Source organism: Dromiciops gliroides, chromosome 2 (genome assembly GCF_019393635.1).
Source record: "Dromiciops gliroides isolate mDroGli1 chromosome 2, mDroGli1.pri, whole genome shotgun sequence".
Taxonomy (NCBI): domain Eukaryota; kingdom Metazoa; phylum Chordata; class Mammalia; order Microbiotheria; family Microbiotheriidae; genus Dromiciops; species Dromiciops gliroides.
In genome coordinates this window covers 37,542,144-37,561,916 of record NC_057862.1, presented here as the reverse complement: position 1 = coordinate 37,561,916, position 19,773 = coordinate 37,542,144, and the positions used below count along the sequence as shown (strand labels likewise).

At 40.6% G+C, this 19,773-nt stretch overlaps 2 protein-coding genes across 3 annotated transcripts in view; one reads left to right on the top strand and one right to left on the bottom strand.

Annotated features, from left to right (window-relative positions):
• BMPR1A (bone morphogenetic protein receptor type 1A) overlaps positions 1-7,483 on the top strand; it is a 116,678-nt gene extending 109,195 nt beyond the window's left edge. For both annotated transcript variants that reach the window (XM_043984712.1, XM_043984713.1), the window contains 5 exons: positions 1,479-1,671; positions 3,296-3,593; positions 4,503-4,678; positions 5,999-6,129; positions 6,232-7,483. In XM_043984712.1, the coding sequence (XP_043840647.1) occupies positions 1,479-1,671; positions 3,296-3,593; positions 4,503-4,678; positions 5,999-6,129; positions 6,232-6,357 (924 nt within the window). In that variant the 3' untranslated portion in view covers positions 6,358-7,483. The remainder of the gene's footprint in view (positions 1-1,478; positions 1,672-3,295; positions 3,594-4,502; positions 4,679-5,998; positions 6,130-6,231) is intronic.
• An 11,965-nt stretch (positions 7,484-19,448) lies between these two features.
• Positions 19,449-19,773, bottom strand: part of MMRN2 (multimerin 2) — a 43,071-nt gene continuing 42,746 nt past the window's right edge. The window contains exon 8 of the transcript XR_006355057.1: positions 19,449-19,464. The gene's annotated coding sequence lies outside the window, so the exon portion shown is untranslated. The remainder of the gene's footprint in view (positions 19,465-19,773) is intronic.

Here is a 19,773-nt window from a genome sequence, read left to right as displayed (position 1 = left end):
TTTGTACATTTTAATCCATTACTGCTATGTCTTGAAAGTGAGACCATTATTATAAAAACTTGTCATGAAAATTTTCCCAGTTAACCATTTTTCTTTTCATTTTAGCCGCATTTTATTTGTTTGTCCAAAAACTTTTAAATTTTTTGCAATTCAGATTGTTTATTTTATCTTCTGGGATCCTACCTGTCCTTTGGCGATGCATTCTTCTTCTATCCATAGATCTGAGAGACCTTTCTTACTCCTACATTTACAATACGACCTTTTATACATAGGTCATATATCCATTTGGAGCTTATCTTGGTATACAGTGTAAGGTGTCGGCCTAAATCTCATGTCTGCCAGACTACTGTCCTGTGTTCCCAGCTGTCAGATCGTGACAGTAAATGGTAACAGGAGCTGCTCTTCTTGAGTTTGTTGAATGCTACGTTATCAGTTTCTTTTGCTTCAGCGTGTTGTCTACCTAATCTATTCCACTAATTGGCATCTCTTTTCTTAACCAGTACCAGGGTGTTTTGATAATTACTGCATTGTAATAGCTTTGAGATCTTGGAGACCCTTTCTTTCTCACTTTTTTCATTATTTCCTTGAGATTCTTGACCCCATCTCTTTGCTTTTTCACTTGCTGCCCCCTATCTCTGGAATCTTTTCCTTTCTCATCTCTGCCTCTTAAAATTCCTAGTTTTGTTTTCAAGGACTATGTTTTCTCTCTGTATCTTTTCCTGAGCTCCCTGACTGCTAGTCTTTTTTTTCTGCTCAGCCTTCAGATCACCATATATTTATTTTGTGTGTATTTTGCATATTCTTCTATATGTAAATATTGTCTTTCCGTTTTTGAATGAAGTCATTCTTTTGTTTCACCTTTTGTTCTTAGTTCTTACCATCTACAATGTGGCGGGCACATCATAGATGCTTAATAAATTTTTGTTGATTTATTGACTGTTATTGTCAGTATAAGAACAAGCAAGAAATATGTTTACATTTTTACTGGACCTGTGATTTTAATGGTATGGAGAACCCCCAGTGAGTAAATTCTTTCTACCAATACTGATCAGCTCCTGCTTTTCAGTTTATAGCATGGGACACCAAGAGGTAAAGTCGTTTACTCACATTTGCACCCCCATTGTGTAGAAATAGGACTTGTACCCAAGTCTTCTTGTTTCAGGAATTAGTTCTCTCTCCATGCTGCCACACTGAATATCAAAGTATGTGCATGCATGCATGTGTGTGTGTGTGTGTGTGTGTGTGTGTGTGTACACATATGTACAAATAGAAGTTGCTGATTTTTGGATATATTGTGAATTATGTTTTCTTTTTAATCGCTTTCACTAAAATATAGTGAGCTCAGTATATTTTCCTTGCTAATGATACCAGCATCCACCTGAGGGCACATTGGCAGGCAAATGAATTTGTAAGTTTTAACCTAAGTTCTTTTTTTCAAGAAGTTAAAAAATACATCGAAACAATTTTTTCCCTGACAGGTTCAACGAACTATTGCCAAACAAATTCAGATGGTTCGGCAGGTGGGAAAGGGTCGCTATGGAGAGGTGTGGATGGGGAAATGGAGGGGCGAAAAGGTGGCAGTCAAAGTGTTCTTTACCACTGAAGAGGCCAGTTGGTTTCGGGAAACGGAGATCTACCAAACTGTTCTAATGCGTCATGAGAACATCCTTGGTAAGCAAATTTGGCTTTGCGAGAAAAAATATTGAGTCAAGTTTTGGAAGGATATAGTAGTTAACTAATGATGAAGTGTGGAAGTATTTGAAAATTCAGGTTATATAATATTTTTAAGTTCTTCATGATAAAGATCATCTTGACCTTGTTTTTGTATCATATACTTGTTATGTAGAAAGTACTGGGTAAAGGTTCTTTTTTTTTTTCTTCTTTTTTGTGAGACAATTGGGGTTAAGTGACTTGCCCAGGGTCACACAGCTAGTAAGTGTCAAGCGTCTGAGGCTGGACCTGGATTCAGGTCCTCCTGATTCCAGGGCCGGTGCTCTATCCACTGCACCACCTAGCTGCCCCTGGGTAGAGGTTCTTAACCTCACATATTCATGTGTGATGGTTCCATTTTGACCCCTCCTTTGATTCCCTTGATCTTAGTTTGGAGACAGTGTGTCTCAGCTCTTAATGAGATCTATTGACCACAAGGAGCAGACTGGAAAATTAGGATCAGTGGGCAAAAGGGAATCGACTTCTGTTCAAGACTCAGTCTTTTGGCATATCTCATGGTTAGTTATAGGAATGGCCCCCAAGCTATCTTAATTTGCCATTTTTTAAAAATCAAAACAAACATAGGCTCCTGAGAATGTCTAAATTAGAAAGGACCTTTCACCATTAGTCCAGCCCACACTTGAATTGGAGACCTAGAAATGAAACTCTCATGTCCACTTGGATTCTTCCAGTAATGGTGGACTCAGGGATCTCCTGAGGTGACATCTCTGTTTGTCAGGAAACTTCCTCATGCAACTCCTGGCCTGTCTTTTCAGTTTCCGTGCCTGTTTCCTCTCTTTTCTCTGGAGCCAAGAGACCAAGGCTCACTCCCTTTTCAGCATTTTAGGCCTTCAGATACTTTGAGGTGGTCGTCGTGTCATCCCATTCTTTTTTCCTCTGGCATAACGTGCTCAATGCCCTCATGTGATCCTTAGGGTTTTGAGTTTCCTCACCATCCTCAGTGTTGCCCTCTTCTGGACATAGTTCATCTTCTCCGTGTTCTTTGTAGAGAGTGGTACCTGCATTGTGTCTGTGGCTAAAGATGGCAGGAGGTTTCCTTCCCCCATTCTGCACCCTGAACATTATGAATTCAGCCCAAGATGGGATTCCTTTTTTGGCCAGCCACTTCACCCAAATCCTGCAGTTTTGCAAGGGAGTTTGAAGTTCAACTCCATTTTTTTTTCTCTTTAAGTTTCCCTCCTAATCTTAAGGGAAACTTTTGTTTAGGAAGATAAATGTTATTCCCAGATCTTCATGAAGCAGGTAATTTTAGCCTCGATTATAAAGCATGCTGCATTTTATATGTGAGGACAACATAGACTTGGAGCTGCAGTGGCAAGGCCATTTTAGGGTCACAAGCCAGGAAGACCCTGGGAGGTTAAAGCATCAGAGGGAGAATCTGAACCCCAGGTCTGTGATTCCAAGTTAGTTCTCCACCACGTTGACCGCCATATTGTGGAGACATTCGGTGATGGGAAGCAAACATTTTTGTCAGGGATTACTGCATCCAGATAGAATCAGATTTCAGTTACCCACTGGGGTGTCAAAACCAGTTAATCAAACTTTTGCTTCATTCATTGGACAGGTTTTATTGCAGCTGACATCAAGGGCACAGGCTCTTGGACACAACTGTACTTGATCACCGACTACCATGAAAATGGATCTCTGTATGACTTCCTGAAGTGCACCACTCTGGACACCAGGGCCCTCCTCAAGTTGGCGTATTCAGCTGCTTGTGGTCTATGCCATCTGCATACAGAGATCTATGGTACCCAAGGAAAGCCTGCGATTGCCCACCGAGACCTGAAGAGCAAAAATATCCTGATCAAGAAAAATGGGAGTTGTTGTATCGCTGACTTGGGCCTTGCTGTGAAATTTAACAGGTAGCCCCCCCTTTCCCCTATACCCATGAGGATGAGAGTTTTTGTTCCTTAGAGAACAAGAAGGTTCATGGAGATGTGATTCAGAAATGCTTTTGTAGATGCTTCTGTACCATTTAAACAGGGAAAGGTGTGATGCCACAATCCCTTTTCAGGAGCAGTGCCCTGTTTCTTCACAGAGCTCTCCCTTCCCTGCCTTGGAGGAGCCAAGACTGTGTGTTCAGGGTTGTGGCTTCTCAGCTGCAACTTTAAGTTCTGTTTATTCATTTTTCAACAAAACTCATAAAATTAGCCTTTTTGTTTGGGGTTTAATTAAGCTAAAGTAGTTTCCTTTCCTGCCAGCTGACAAATAAATGAGTTTCCTTTTTCTTCTCCTTCACAAATGATACCTGGATCAAAAGTTGACAAGTGATATTAAGTAAAAGGAAAAATAACAACTAAGATTCCATAGTAAGGTGTTAAGAAATTGGGGAAAAAAATAGCTTCTGCCCAGGTGGAAGTGACAGACCCCAAGAGCTGATGGGGCACTTTTTAAAAAACACATGGCCAGTGGGGAGTTTGTTGTGCTTGACTCTGCATGTTTATAACAGGAATATTTTCTGGCTTTTTCAGTGGTCCATGGTCCAGGGAAGGAGAGAAGGTAGAACTTTGTGGAAAAAAAATTAACTTAAGAAAAAGAAAGTAGCTTAATCTGAAACCATATCCTAAAGACCAAATACGGGAAATAGAGCAACATCCTTAGTGCATTGTTAATGTAACTGCTTTTCCATATAGTGGATAATTGAATCTTTGTGTGTGAGCTTTAGTGTATGTTTACATATTAACTTTAAAAATATGGAATTTCTCTTTTTTGCTTGATAAATGTATCTGTACTGCCCTCTGACTTTGTGCTGATCTTTTCCTTTCTTTCAGTGATACGAATGAAGTTGATGTCCCTTTGAACACCAGAGTAGGTACAAAACGTTACATGGCCCCAGAAGTGCTCGATGAAAGCCTAAATAAAAATCACTTTCAGCCGTACATCATGGCCGACATCTATAGCTTTGGACTGATCATGTGGGAGATGGCTCGTCGCTGTGTCACAGGAGGTGGGTGTTTGTGGGATGCTTTTAGGAGATCAACAACAGGTCATGTCTGCCCAGATTATAGAATTAAAATAGCTTATTAAGGAGAAATGGATTTATTGAGTTAAAGGAATTGCACTAGACTTTTTGGAGAAGAAATGATTTGGAGATGGATCAGAACCTTTGTTGTAGAGGGGAAAAATTCTTTTATTTGGGAATATTGAAGTAAAAAGTTAAGTGTAGTGGAAAGACTTCTGGACCTGGGTTCAAATCCTGGCTCTGCCCCTTACTATGACTTTAGAGCAGACACTTACCTCCAAAAGCTACATGTAGAAAGTGTTACTTGAATTAGACTTCGAAGGAAACTAGGGAACCTCTGAAGCACAGAGGTGAAGAGGGGGAGGACCTTCTAGGCACAGGGTGCAGAGACGCATTGCGCTGTGTGAGGAGGAGTATGGAATCCCAAGATCGTACGTAGTGGGTGTGAAAAGGGAGCAGAAGGAGGGGCGGGGCAGGGTGGGAAGGACTCGTGATGCCAGCAGAGGGGCTCAGAGCTACTCATGGAGGTGGTAGGGAGCATGGTCAGGCGTGTCCACAGCCTCGTGAAGGATGGATTAGAGCGGGCAGGCACAGAGTTAGGAAGTCATTTCCATACGGTTCAGGTGAGAGGCAATGAGGGTCTGAAATGCAGAGAGATACAAAGGTTTTGGGGGACCGTGTGGTGATAGAACTAACTTTGGTCGGTGATTGCCAAATGCAGAGTGAGCGGTACGGAATTTAGGGATCTGAATAACTGGAAGCTTGGTAGGGGAGGGTTGGGTTTGAGGATAAAGGGTCTGTTTTGGGTGTATTCAGTTTGAGATGTTATGGGGCAGCCAGTCTGGATTTTGTGGGGCTCAAGCCCAGCAGAGACACTAACAATATAGAGATTTGGGAGTTTTCTTCATAGGAACGATAAACCCATGGCAGCTGATGAGCTTGTCATGGGAGCAGAGAGAGAAGGAAGAAAGACTCAGCACAGAGTCTTGGGTAGATGCCAAGAGAAGACCCATAAGATACACCCTAAGGTCCTTTCTGGTTTTGATACTTTGTAATTATGTGAAATCAATCGAAAGATAAGTGGAAGAAGAATGGCTGCAAATATTTTCTAAAGAAACTGTAAACATTTGTGCTGAATTCAAGTTAACCTTGATCTAAAGCTTTACTTCCTTATGCATTGTCATGTAGAAACAAATTTTGTGGATTAATTAAGGCTAACTAAATGTCATTACTTTATACTGGACTAATCACTTTTGTTTGTCTGCTGCCATTCAGAGTTTGGATTTTTTTTCCTTCCCATCACAGGCATTGCAGAAGAGTACCAGCTGCCTTACTACAACATGGTCCCTCACGATCCTTCCTATGAAGATATGCGTGAGGTGGTGTGTGTTAAGCGCCTGCGTCCAATTGTGTCTAACCGATGGAATAGCGATGAAGTAAGTTGGAAGTGAATTCCTCTGTAGTTTCAAGTCTGTAGGAATGTATTTCTTTCTTTCTTTTTCTTTTTAAACACCTTATCTGTTTTCTCTGTGTTTCAGTGTCTAAGAGCTATCTTGAAGCTAATGTCGGAATGTTGGGCCCACAACCCTGCTTCAAGACTTACCGCCTTGAGAATCAAGAAGACCCTTGCCAAGATGGTTGAATCCCAAGATGTAAAGATTTGACAATTCCCTAACACTCGGGAGCTGCATTGGACTCCAAGAACTTTCTTCACCCAAGCACAGGGTGGGATCGAAGTGGGGCGAGGAAATTCATGTGGTTCTTAGACTTTTTCCTCACCACACCTTTACAGGCTGCTAAGATGAAACCTTTCAGTACTCTGTAGAATATGATGCTGGGAACTTCTGTTCACTACATGCTACGTTTATGGACAGCCTTGTTTGAAACGTGTTTCTTTTTTGTTGGTGGGGAGGAGGGGTTATGAGCTACGTTGAGACTTCAGCCATCATTCGTGAGTCTCCAGTGAAACTCTGGGTACTGAATTGCATGTTTATATTATGGTGCTTTCTGTGAAAGCCTTACGAAGAAAATGAATTCAACAGAGATGGAGAAATATAAGCTTTTGCCTTCTACCTGATAAAACTTAGTCTGTTCATATTCTTGCTTTTGTAGAACAGCCTGTAGATTAGGGATCATTTGGGGGAGACTACTCTGTTTTTAACAGTTTATCATCTGTGTTGTGTGTGTGTGTGCCAGGATTCCTCTGCTGCCATGTGGAGTAAGAGAAAAAACGAGGAATGGATGCCCAGGGAGGGGGGGCAGTTGGTGCTTTGGGTCTTTGTTCTTGTTGTCATGGTCGTTGCAATAAGACTAGCCAGGCACATGGAAGCCAGTTAACTCACAAGAGAAAGTGGTTTCTTTACCAACATCTTTTCTGACCAGGAAAGTTGGTATCCATTGAAAAGCCAAAAGAAGTTAAGATCATGTTTCTAAACCTGAGCTTCATTCCTCTTTTCTTTTCTTTCTTTCTTTTTTTTTTGTGGCAATTTTTAATCTGTTATTGTGAAAAGCATATCTTGAGTTGGAACTCCCAATGTGATGACTTTCCTGAAGAACGAACTCACTTATTGGGGTGATTTTGATAGCAATTTAAGTGCCTACAACCTTGTCCTGTACAGTTTGTTCTAGGTGACTTTTAAAAGGGAAATGACATATCTTATGCACAGTGTGCTTGATTTTGCAGGACATCGACTCTTACCTTCACTTTGGATAGTCACATTTGTCCACACACATTCATGCCATAGAAACCAAATCCCATGCACTTCATAGCCCAGGCTTACAAGGTAAAAAGAAAAAAATACCCAAAGATGGTTAGGAATAACATTTGTACATATAAACGTGGATGGGTTTTCAAAAGGAATGCATTCAAATTAGTATCTTCTAATCTAGGGCTTTGTTTTGTTATAATATATTTACAACAGCTTTCAATATAATAATTTCATTTAAATTCTTCCTTATAAGAGAATCTAATTGGAAATTTCCATTGCAGAACCTACATGAATTTATCAACAAGTACTAAGTAGGTTCTAGCCCATTTTAGTCATTATTTGAAATTTGGGGGATTTAAAATTTTTTTCCATTGCTTATAAAACAAATCAAAAAAGCGCAGGCAAAAAAGAGAAATATCAGTGTTTTTCTTTACTATCACAGTGTACAGATTTTATTTAACAAAGTGCTACATATTTTATAGAATCATAGTTATCACAAGGGACATTTCTGTTTTATGAAGTCATTACAGTTTTGTAATGTCTTTTAAGTATTAATGTTATGTTCTGGCAGAACAATTCATGGGCCCATTAAGTTAGACGTAAATTTACTTTTGGATGCAGTGTAAGACAATATATGGGGTTGTGCTTTAGAAGTACTAAAGACAAAGGACTGTAATTTTTAAAAATACTAATTTTTAGAGCATTTTTCCGTCCATTGCCAAAACTTGACTGACATTGAAGGTCGAAGCTATTGAGTATTTCCAAGCAGACCAGTTTTGCACAGTTAACTGGAAACTGTTTGGAAAGATTTAATGTTTCTACAATCTAAAATATAGGAACAATAAAGCTTCTCTTTGTCATGGTCTAAAGTTGAAGCATTCTTTTAAAAAATGTTTTTGGGGTTTCTGTGTCCCATGAGCCTGTTCTTTCAGAAGAACAGTTTTTCCATCTGTTTCTAGGAAAGGACACAAGTACTGTAATCTGAAGTGCCATGTGACTCAAGCTCCTTTCTTAGCTCTGACTTATTTGTCCAATTTGACCATAATATTTTTGGACATGACAAAATTACAAATTCCTAAAGAAGCCATTTGTCATTATTAATAGAGAAAATACCAAAAAGTGCAGCCTTTCTTCTTAGCAATGTTTTTAAAAATCACAAAATACTTTCAGAAGCAAATTAGGCATACCACATAAATGTCACAGTCATGCTCAATAAACTAGCAGTAGAAAATTGGGTTAAAAATCATAATATTCAGAAGATTTTAGTAAGAATATTTATAAGGAACAACCTGGTCTTAAAACATCAATGTTGCCTTATTTGGAAACCTTCCTATTCCTTCCTCCCCCATTCAAAATTATGCATTTATCACCGTAGTAAAATATTTAAAATACGGGATGACCCCAAAGTCTCTTGGCAGTTTCAAGCTACTTAAGCTAAAAAGCCTTTCCATGGCTTGGAGGTGACTCTCATGTTGGATGCCATCACAGGTCCCACTGCCTGCATAGGCTTTAAGGACTGACCCAAGATGGGGGGAGGGACGTCTGTGTGTTTCTGCGTATTCAGGTGACCCAGGGCAAGTCCCTCCTGAACCTTAGAACTGCACTGAGACTTATATGTGAGACAGTTAGAGGGGAGTGTGCCTGATGCCCCATAACTCTAATAACAGAGTATGGGTTGTCTTGATTCAGTTGTCCTTCTAATTGATAAATGAATTACATTATTAGTAGAATTGAAGGTACAATTGAACTTGAAAATGATTTTCACTTTGTTTATTACAGACTTATAATAACATCTTATCAAACAAACATCAGAGGTATGAAAACTACATCCAATTTTTCTGATAACTATTCTAGAATATCTTCCAGTGTGAGTTTTTATTCCCCATCCACCGTGGTCTTTTAACATCAATATTTAAGTAAATGTTTAAAACTTTGAAATTCCTGAAAATAGCATTTAACCAAATTATGCCAGATTTTTAATTTACTATAGCTATATTGAACATTTTTCCTTATGCTAATTTTACCTTTGGAAATGAAAGCAACAAAAAATTTCAAATACTTACCTTCACAGTTTCCCTAGAATCAAATAGAAAGCCTTCATTCACTAAACTCTTGTCCAACATCTACTGTGTCTCAGAGCTCTGTTCTAGGTGCTGAAAGAGATAGGAAGTTCAGCTAAGGATATATTTGCCTATAAAGAATTTATATATTTTTTCCTAGGATTGGTTCTGAATTTTAATACACTGACTTTTTTCCAAATACATTTGATGTTGAGTTTTTCCTAAATAAATCATTTTGGATAGGAAAAATGCCATTTGATTTAAAAATGTCCATTTGGAATTCCTTTTTAAAAGGTAAAGCTGTAGTTATCATTTATTTTGGTCAGAGATTGGCAGGGCAGTCTGTCAGCTCTCCCTCTTGTCTCACTATTGCTTTGAGAAATCAGAGAAGTGGTATGTTCTGTTTGTAGTAGAATTATGTATCACAGGGTGGTGCAGAGCCAACCTGGGGCACCTTGCCCAGGGAGACCCATAAGGAAAGTGTTTGTTCATATGGCTCGAGTCAAGGACACATCATCATCTCATGGTGGCTTTAGGCTCCCTCTATACCAGAGGGGCCAAACTCATGGCTGGCCTCATGCTTCCAGCAACACTCCCCATACATATAGCCTAACCAGATTAAAAGGTCATTGGGAAATATTTAACAAATTAGATAGAAATACAAGGTAACACATTAATTTGTGGTTTTCTAAGTCAACATTTGGCCTGTAGGGATCTGTTTCTGTTTGACTTTGACACCACTTCTATCCACTACTACCTTTTAAAAGCCCATCCTAGTGACTGCCCATGAAATGCCCACTTTAAAACTAAATTGTAGTATATTGTATAAAAGGAAAATAACATTATACCTTACTTAGAGAAGATGTAAATAGAAGATGAAATAAGAGAAACAGTTTGATTAAATCCTTGCTTAGATCCCAGAAGTGTAGATGACTCTTTTCAATGGTAATATACTAAATGTATTTTATACAGCATCTGGTTTACAAGGTGCCTTATTAAGTTTACCATGAATTGCTTTGTTCTGTACACAGATTATGTCCAATGTATCATTTTTAAGTAAATAACCTTATTTTAGTACATATTAGTAATGTGTTTTGTGCTACTGTACTTTTCTTGTGTTGGGTCCCAGGCTTGGTTTTCTTTCAAACAAGTCCAGAGCAATTTCACTATGAATGTATTTGTTTCTATCCAATATCTAGAAGCCCCATTCCACCCTCATTAAACGAGTCAGGAGTAGAGTAGAAGGTTGCTCTTTTATTTCCCTATCATATAGAAAAAATGGATAATTAACTGTAATATGTCTCCTGAAGTCCTAAGGAGGCATCTGATTTTAGTAGACCCCCATTTTTTAAAACCATTACCCAGAATACAGTGTCTGGCAGGCCCTGCTACCTAGAAAGGCTTTAAGCACCAGGGCGTGGGGTGTGTGTGTGTGTGTGTGTGTGTGTGTGTGTGTATGTGTGAGAGAGAGAGAGAGAGAGAGAGAGAGAGAGAGAGAGAGAGAGAGAGAGAGAGAGTGAGTGACAGAGACAGACAGACACCCTGGGGGCAATTCACTTATTTTCAGTGATTAAGTTGCAGAGATGATGCTGACCCTAATTGGTGGGGGCATGGGGGCATTATGCTTGTCCAGAAGCACCCATCGGTGTTCAGCTGATGATATCACAAAGCCTAGTCCCTAGCCCTGTTTCTAAGGACCAGCCCAAGCCTGCCCAGATTTGGAGAGGCTCATCACGAGAAAGCTGACCACTAGCTCACTTTTATTTTGGCCTCAGGAACTCATTAAGACCATTTCTGAAGGTGAGAAAGTTAAGTGCTCTGCTTGGCTAAAGGGGCGTATCCCCACTCATGAGAACTTGTGTTACACTCTATAACCTTGCGGTAATAATGGTCAGACTGATCACCGGCCACAAATGACAAACTTCATGGCTCTTTAACATGTGAACAACATTCCTCCCCATCTGGGCTGCCCTCCCCTCTCTCCCCTCTCTCCCTTCTGTCTCTCCTCTCTCTCTCCCTTCTCTCCCTGTCTCTCTCCTCTCTCCTCTCTCTCCTCCCTCCCTCCCTCTCCCCCCCCCCCCGCCTCTCTCTCTCCCCCCAAGGAAGTATGATAGTTAAACTGCAGTTTTACTTCAAGTGATGATAAGTGAAAAACACCTTTGCAGTTGAGTTTTACCTTGTGTCCATTCTCAGTTCTCCTCCTTAGGTTTGTGAGCCCAAGGTATGTGGTGAGGGAGGAGGGAAAGGTAGAGGGGAGGTGTTTGGGGAAGAAATGGAGAAAGTACATTGTGGCAAAGTAATTTGTCAGGTCCATCTCATATATTTAAAAATTGCTAAGTTTCTGTGTGACCCTGGCCAAGTCACTTAACCTTCATTGCCCTGCAAAAAAAACAAACAAAATGCTGTTTAATCTTTTTTCCTTTTGAAACGGGGGAGGCCTTGGATAGTTCAGTCAGAAGATAGCAGTTTAACTTTTCCATGGATCAGTTATATTTAGCTCTTTGGTGCGTCCCAAAAGGCTTTTGGAAACCTGAGTAGGCATCTTTGGTAAGTATTCAAGAATATCTATTTAAAAATCATGAGTCTGTCTCTGCTAAAGTTCTTCCTATGGCCTGGAATTAACCCTAGGTTCTTAAAGGTCATGACAGAAGACCCACAAACCTGGCTACCAAACAGGAAGGTTTCAGAGATGACCTCAACAAAAGATCGTCCTTGGGCAGCTAGATAGTGTAGTGGATAAAACACCAGCCCTGGATTCAGGAGGACCTGAGTTCAAATCCAGCCTCAGACACTTGACACTTACTAGCTGTGTGACCCTGGGCAAGTCACTTAACCCTCTTGATTTCTTTCAATATCCATTCCACTCATGTTACCGTCTGCAAGAAACTTATCCCTACCCCGAAATGACTTTGTATATATTTTGTATTTGTTTCTCTGTGTATCTTTCCCCCCACTTTCAAGAGAGTGTGAGCTCCTTGGGGGAAGGGATTATGACTTTTTCACTGTCCCTAGCACTTTACATAGTGCCCAGTACATAGTTTGTGCTTAGAAAACAAGAACATTATGGATAAAGATCAGCCCCATTTTCCTAACAAGATATCCATTTACTGACTGCAGTTGTGCTCTCTCAGCAAAGACCAATTGAGCCAGTTGTTATATCAATAGCTGGTGCCATTGAATGAACTTTAACTCTAGCTAGACACAATAATGGCTAACATTTATATGGTGCTTACTATGTGCTGGCCATTGTGCTAGGCACTTTACAAACATCTCATTTGATCCTTACAACAACATTTTACAGAGGCAAACAAGGGTGAACTAACTTGCTTGGATCACGTCCCCAGTAAATGTCTTAAGACCAAATTTGAACTCAGGTCTTTCTGACTCCAGATCGAGCACTCGATCTATACGCTGCATCACCTAGCTGCCTCATGTCCTTTTTTTGTGATAGATGTGACAAAATGAGCTTAGACTCACAGGATCTAGCCCAACCCACTCATTTATCAAAGAAGGAAACTAAGGCTCAGAAAGTTTTAATAACTTAGCAAAGTGGTGAGCCGGAAGGCCTAGATTCCAACCAGCACTTAGCACAGTATCAAGAACACAGAGCAAACGCTTTCTAAATAAAGGTCAAACTGAGCTTGGATCTTTTGGATCTTCTGACTGAATCTAGTGTAATTCCCAGCACTCCATGCTGTCTCTCCCTTATGATTTGTCATCCAACCTTTCACAAGGCAGACCTTAAAGTCTGGTATCCCCTTTTGGGATGAATCATCAGAACAGCTGACATTTTTAATATGATGCTTTATAGACATCCTAGTTTACTCTCACAGCCACCCTGGGAAGAAGACTCTAAAAACTCATGGAGGTGAAGTGACTCACTCACGGTCATTGTTGTTTGTCCTTCAATTTTGAAGAGGATGGCGATGTCTTGACTTGCTCGTGAATCGGATTTAAGTGAGGCAGAGTTGTACAAAGCGGTCAGCCTCACTCTCTCTTCCTGAGTCATCAAAGTCCACTGGCAGGACAAAAGATGAGACAACTGGTGATGGCCCGGGACGCAGTGTGATGGCATAGAGTAATTACTTTAAAACAGAAACATTCTGCAACTCGGACATTTTGCAAATTGATACGGATATGCCTCTGGACACAGAATAAGATTTTTGCCATAATAATGGCACAAATTATATCAAGTCAACAATTAGACCCTTACCTGGGTGCCAGGCACTGTGTTAGGTTCTGCCCTACATCCTCCCCTAGTGAAGAATTTGCAGCCTCTGAAAATCATACTGGGATCCACCAGGATATCCATGCATATGTAGCATGACATACAGAACTTAGTGTATCAAATAATTAAACAATTTAATAGAAAACCCAGTTAACATGGTCAACCCAGCTACTCTCCTTAGCAGATGTTAAAACAATGCAGGCACATAGATGCATTGATCTCTATCTTTAACGCTATAATTTCATGTAACTAACCCCAGTACACAAAACAAGTATAATTCACTGCGCACAATTATAGCATACATGACAATGTTGCACATATAAAACCCAAAACACAAACCTCTTGTAGTAAATGACGCATAGAACATGGAACAGAGATGTGCACGGTAAAAGAATTGACAGGTCATGTGTAGAAACATGCCGTGTGAACTGGTTATGTAATAAGAGCAATCAGTCAATCAACAGATATTTCAATGAATCATCTACCTTGTGCCACATGTAAGGCATCAGAGATACAGACAAAAAAGTTAAGCAGTCCCTGCCCTCAAAGAGCTTAAACTCTATGAGACAATGTGTATACAAAGATGTTTTTAAACCCCCTCTCAACCTGCCCCCACTCTATTTTTCCTGCCTCATAAATTCCTTCCCATCCTACGCTCTGAGTCCAGCTTAACGTGCCTTCTCTGTGTTCCTAATAAACTGTATGCCATCTCCTGTCTCCATGTCTTTGCCTTGGCTAACTCCCATTCCTGTAGTATACTCCTTCCTCACCTCCAGATGGAGAAACAGGCCTAGGGAGGCTCAGTGACTTGCCCACACAAGTGGCAAGTGGCAAGTGGCAGAACCATGATTTGAATCGAAGTCCCCTGACTCCAACTTCAACATCCTGCCCACTACATGATGCTCCTTCTAATGGTGGTGGTTGTTCAGTAAGACTAGAGTAATTCATATTGGATAATGTAATGAACAAAATAACATAAAAGAAAGTAACAGTGAAGGACTTCAAAATTCTGATCGATACAGTGACCATCTCTGACTTCAGAGAACTGATAGAGACACATCCATGAGAGGAAGTGGCCTCCTGGGGTAGAGTGGGGCATTCATTTACAGAGAGAAACAATGTGTCATCTGGTTTTACTCTATTGTGCTTTATCACAATTTAGGATTTTATCAGGGGAGCCTTTGGGAAGTATCCAAGATGAAGTGAGATGAACAAGGAAGAAGAAAGAAGACATTCTCTATAGAATTAAAGACTCCACATAAGACATTCTGGCTAGGCTTCAATACTTCCCTGGATATTTCTCCTAGGATTTTTCCCCTGAACTGAGAGGACTAATCGTTTTAGAAAGCAAAATGGCTATTTCCATATATAGCATGCAGGGCTTCTAACACAAAGTTGGGTCTGTCTGTTCAAGATTTCAGGCTGAAGGGGCACCAGACAGCCCAAGCCTTCATTCCCAAAGTCAGGCTACTCACCGTTCCATCCCTGTACTCCTACGTCATCTTTCCCTCTCATCTTTCCTTAATGTTCAGCACCTTCTTCAGAAAAGCCTTCCATGATTCTCCCCCAACTCTCACCTGAATCTTCTTCCTCCTCAAAAATGTCTCCTCTCTGACCCTATCATTGCCTACCTTGTGTTATAGCATATTCACAACCTCTGCCTCAATATCTCTCTCCACTCTGTCCTCATCCCCCATTCCCCATGTTGAATGGAAGCTTGAGGACAGAGACTTTTCACCTCTGCTTTTTTATTCCCAGTGCCCTGAAAGGTAATAAGCACACAGTAGGCTCTTGGTGATGCATTGGATCACAAAGTATCTACGCTTGTAGACTGAAGAAAATTGATTCTTAGATTAAAAATCCACTAAAGTAAAACCTAAGAATTTCAAATCCTAGAAGGACTTTTTTTCCCTTTAGGATAAACAGATTTCCACCTTTTTTGAGCGGGGGGGGGGGGGGCATGTCTTGGATATACTTTAGATCAATGGTGTCAAATTCAAAGAGAAACAGGCCACTAGGTACATAAAACTCCGTTTGAGAAGCACGTGGATGGATTCAAAAGACCACATTTTAATATTAGGCATACATCTTTGCAGTTTTATTTACTTTGTTCAATATTTCCCAATTACATTGTTACTTTTTTTTTGTGGGGCAATGAGGGTTAAGTGACTTGCCCAGGGTCACACAGCTAGTAAGTGTTAAGTGTCTGAGGCTGGATTTGAACTCAGGTCCTCCTGACTCCAGGGCCAGTGCTCTATCCACTGCGCCACCTAGCTGCCCCCAGTAACATTGTTTTAAACGTCTTCTCTTCTACAATCCTCTTAGTTAGCCTTCTAAGTTACATTTTCTTTGACATCATCATGTTCTGTTCTCTTACAGACCCAGATCAGTTCTCATTATCCTTACTGGATAGATAGGGGAGCTCGGCCACACAATAACTGGCTTTGTAACTTTGGGCAGATCACACTTCTCGGCTCCTTCCTTCCTCCATAGTTAAATAAAAGACTTGAATGGGAATTCTTAAGGGCTTTTCATGCTCAAAAATCCTGAATCATTCTCACTGGAAACACAGATGCTATATTACAGGGTCCCAAGTCTCTCTGAATGAGAGAGGGAGGCTGGTAGAGTGAAGAGAGTGTAGGACTTGGGAGTCCCACCTGAGTGTTCCGTAGTCATGGATTGGTCACTAACTTATTAGTGTCTTCTCCTTGAGTTTCAGTTTTCTTGTCTTGAAAATAGAAGAACCTTCTGACGCTGGAATTCTGTGATTACAAGAGGTAAGATAATGTCCTCCCCACCCCCACCCACCCCCAATCACCTGAAATAAATTAATGCAAATTGTTACCTTTCTTAGAAACGTGTAATGAAGAGATTCTATGTAAGCTGGTATACGGTGGAAAGAGTAAGGCAGAGACAAGTCCCGGATCTGACACCTGCTGTGTCTACGAGCATGTTATTTCCGCTGCTATGAGCTACAGAGCCCGCTAGGTGGCGCCATAGTGCTTAGAGCATCAGGCCTGGCGTCAGGAAGACTCATCTTCCAGAGTTCAAATCAAGCCTCAGATGCTTCCTAGCTGTGTGACCCTGGGCAAATCATTTAACCGTGTTTGCCTCAGTTTCCTCCTCTGTAAAATGACCTGGAGAAGGAAATGGAAAACCACTCCAGTATCTCTGCCAAGAAACCCCAAAATGAAGTCATGAAGGGTCATACGTGGCTGGAAAACAACTGAATAAATGGAAAGAATGCAGAACGCGGAGTCAGGAGATCTGAGTTCAAGTCTCAGCTTGTCAATTTCCTAGGCAAGTTGTCACTCCTCAATTACTTCATCTTGTAGAATGGGAATACAAATTGCGCTTCCTATCTTGCCAGGTTGTTGTGAAAAAAGCATTTTTTAGTATTAAAGTCCTTTTAAAAAGGAACAACTTGCTCCAGTAACAAAGCCCAAGGCCTCCTTAGTTTTTGTGGCTTCCATGCATCGCTGCTGACTGCTGTCCAGTTGTTTCACCTCACACCCCTCAGGTCTTCATAAGAATTGTCACTGATTCCTATCTCTTCCCTCAGCCCCACCCATACTTGTACAATTTATTTATTTATTTATAGTCTGTAGAAAACTTTACTTTTGATCATTATTAAATTGTATCTTCTTCTCTTTGGCTCACTTTCTAGCCTCAAGAAATCATGTTTAGGGGGCCAGTCCAGAGCAATGCCCTGATTGGATCACATCTGGACCACTGTGCTTAAGTCTGGGTAGCTCATTTTTAGGAAGGATTTTGACCACCTAGAGGATATCTGGCAGGCAGAAGAGGGTACCCAGGATGTGAAGGAGACTGGAGACCAGGCCACATAGTTAACAAGAATTTATTAAACTGTCGTGATTAAAAAGGTTTGATATTTCTAGGTAATTTAATCATTTTATTAATAAGGCCAATATGTTATTAATAAAAGGATGGTCAATTGGCTCTCTCTCTTAGACCAAAGACAATCATGGCAGCTGGGCTCAGAGTTTATATGTTCTTCTGGAAGAAGAGTGGCAGTCAACCCTGTTTAACTAATATGGTAGGAGGTGAGCTATATTGAAGTGAGGGGCTGAGAATGACATCAAGTGCCTTTGGACAGAGAAACTATGTATTCAGACCACCCCCAGCTTTGGGCTCTCTGTTCAAAGAATGTATACTCCACCCAAGCCTGAGCAGATCACAATGGCTTCCACCAGGATGGGGTCTCGAATGAGAAAGTTAGTCCAATCTCATTATCAGTAATGTCCTTCAAGAGACTGTACTTTTAAAATCAGGACTTTGGAAGAAGGGGAAAACTCTGAATCTCCCCAGATGATTGGTTATTAATAATTTCTCTCAAAGCCTCCATTTGAGGATTAGTTGAAGGAATTCAGAGATCTTTAACCTGGCGAAGAAGGTATTTTAATAGAACTCTTCAGGTATTTCTACGGCAGTTATATGGAAATAGGATTAGAACTGTCCCAAATGTTGGGAACACAGGATTGGAGGTTTGGGGTTGGGAGAGGTGCAGATTTAAGTTTTATAGGAAGAAAAAACTTCTAACAACCAGAGCTGTCCAAAAGCAGATTGGGTTGCCTCTGAGTATCATCAAGAGGAGGCTAGAGTGGTTTTATTCAAGATACATTTTTAAGGGCCTCATGGAAGGCAATACAAAGACAAAAATGCTTCCCTTGGGGAGCTAAGAGTATCATTCAATGAACTGAACATTTATTTATGACTTGCTTTGTGCCACTCATGGCAACAAACAAACGGACCCTGCCCTCAGGGAACTTAGATTCTATCTGGGGAGACAGCAGCCATATATATATATATATATATATGGCTGCTGTCTCCCCATGAGGTGCCCATGGGGTGTCCGGTTGAAAATCTCTAGGAGGCAGCCATATATATATATATATATATATATATATATATATATATATATGCATATACATATATACAAAGTAAATAAGGCAATTTTGGGGTAGTGGGCACTGGCAGCAGATGTGAGAGATACTTGTGGGAAAGGAAGGTGAGGTGTGCCAAATGTAATACCAAGCTTTAAATGCCAAACTAAAGACTTTAAATTTGATGTTAAAGGTAAACGAGGTATCTTGTGGCTTTTATTGAGTAGGGGGTGGTATGGTCAGAAATGTAGTTTAAAAACCCCACTGCAGTGTCTATGTAGAAAACATCATAGAAAGGGGAGAGATTTAAGGCTGGGTGACTAATTAGGAGTCTATTCCAACTTGTCCAGGTTACACTATGGTTGTTAGCCCTGTTAATGGAGAGAAGGGGATGAATGCACGAAATGTTTTGAAGGCAGAATCAACCAGACTTGGCAACTGACTGAGCATGTGCCTTGAGGGAGGGTGACAGATTGAGAACAAGCTTAAGTGTAGCAGTGCCCTCCAAAGAAGTGTGGTGGGTTCAAAGAGCAATGGGATTATCAGGAAAGAGGATGTGTTCTGTTTAGAGCATGCTAAGTTTGAGGTGCCCATGGGGTGTCCGGTTGAAAATCTCTAGGATGCAGTTGATGACTTTGTTGCCAAGGTTGGGTTGGGTTAGATGACCAATGAGATTCTAAGTTTACCATGACAGACATTGTTTTCCTTTAATGTTGGCAATTTGCTGTTAGTCTAGATGTGCCTCTGAAACAGGTATCTGCATCCTTCCCACTGTGGCACCCCGATCCTTGTCCTCTTCGTGACATCTTTGTGCCTTGTATATTTCCCTTCTTGATCCTCCATGCTGTTTTGTGATGCCATCCCCAGTACTCTGAAGAGATCATTGCGAAAAGGCATTCAATTTCATACGATTAATGGATAAGATCTCTTTTTTTCTTTATAATTACTAGTACATTCAAAAGGAAGAATTTTGAACAGTTAAATGGAACTCCACAGTGTAATATATAGCCAAGTTCCCAGAGGCTCATCCACAGAGGGCTGACCACCACTGAGAGATTTTTTTTTCTATCTGTGGCAAGTCATGAAGCTATTCTACTGAGCCATGGAGGAGTTGTGATCTGTTTCAACGGAGCGAGTAGCAACACCTATCAAAGAAATCACAGATTCCTTAAGTGATGAT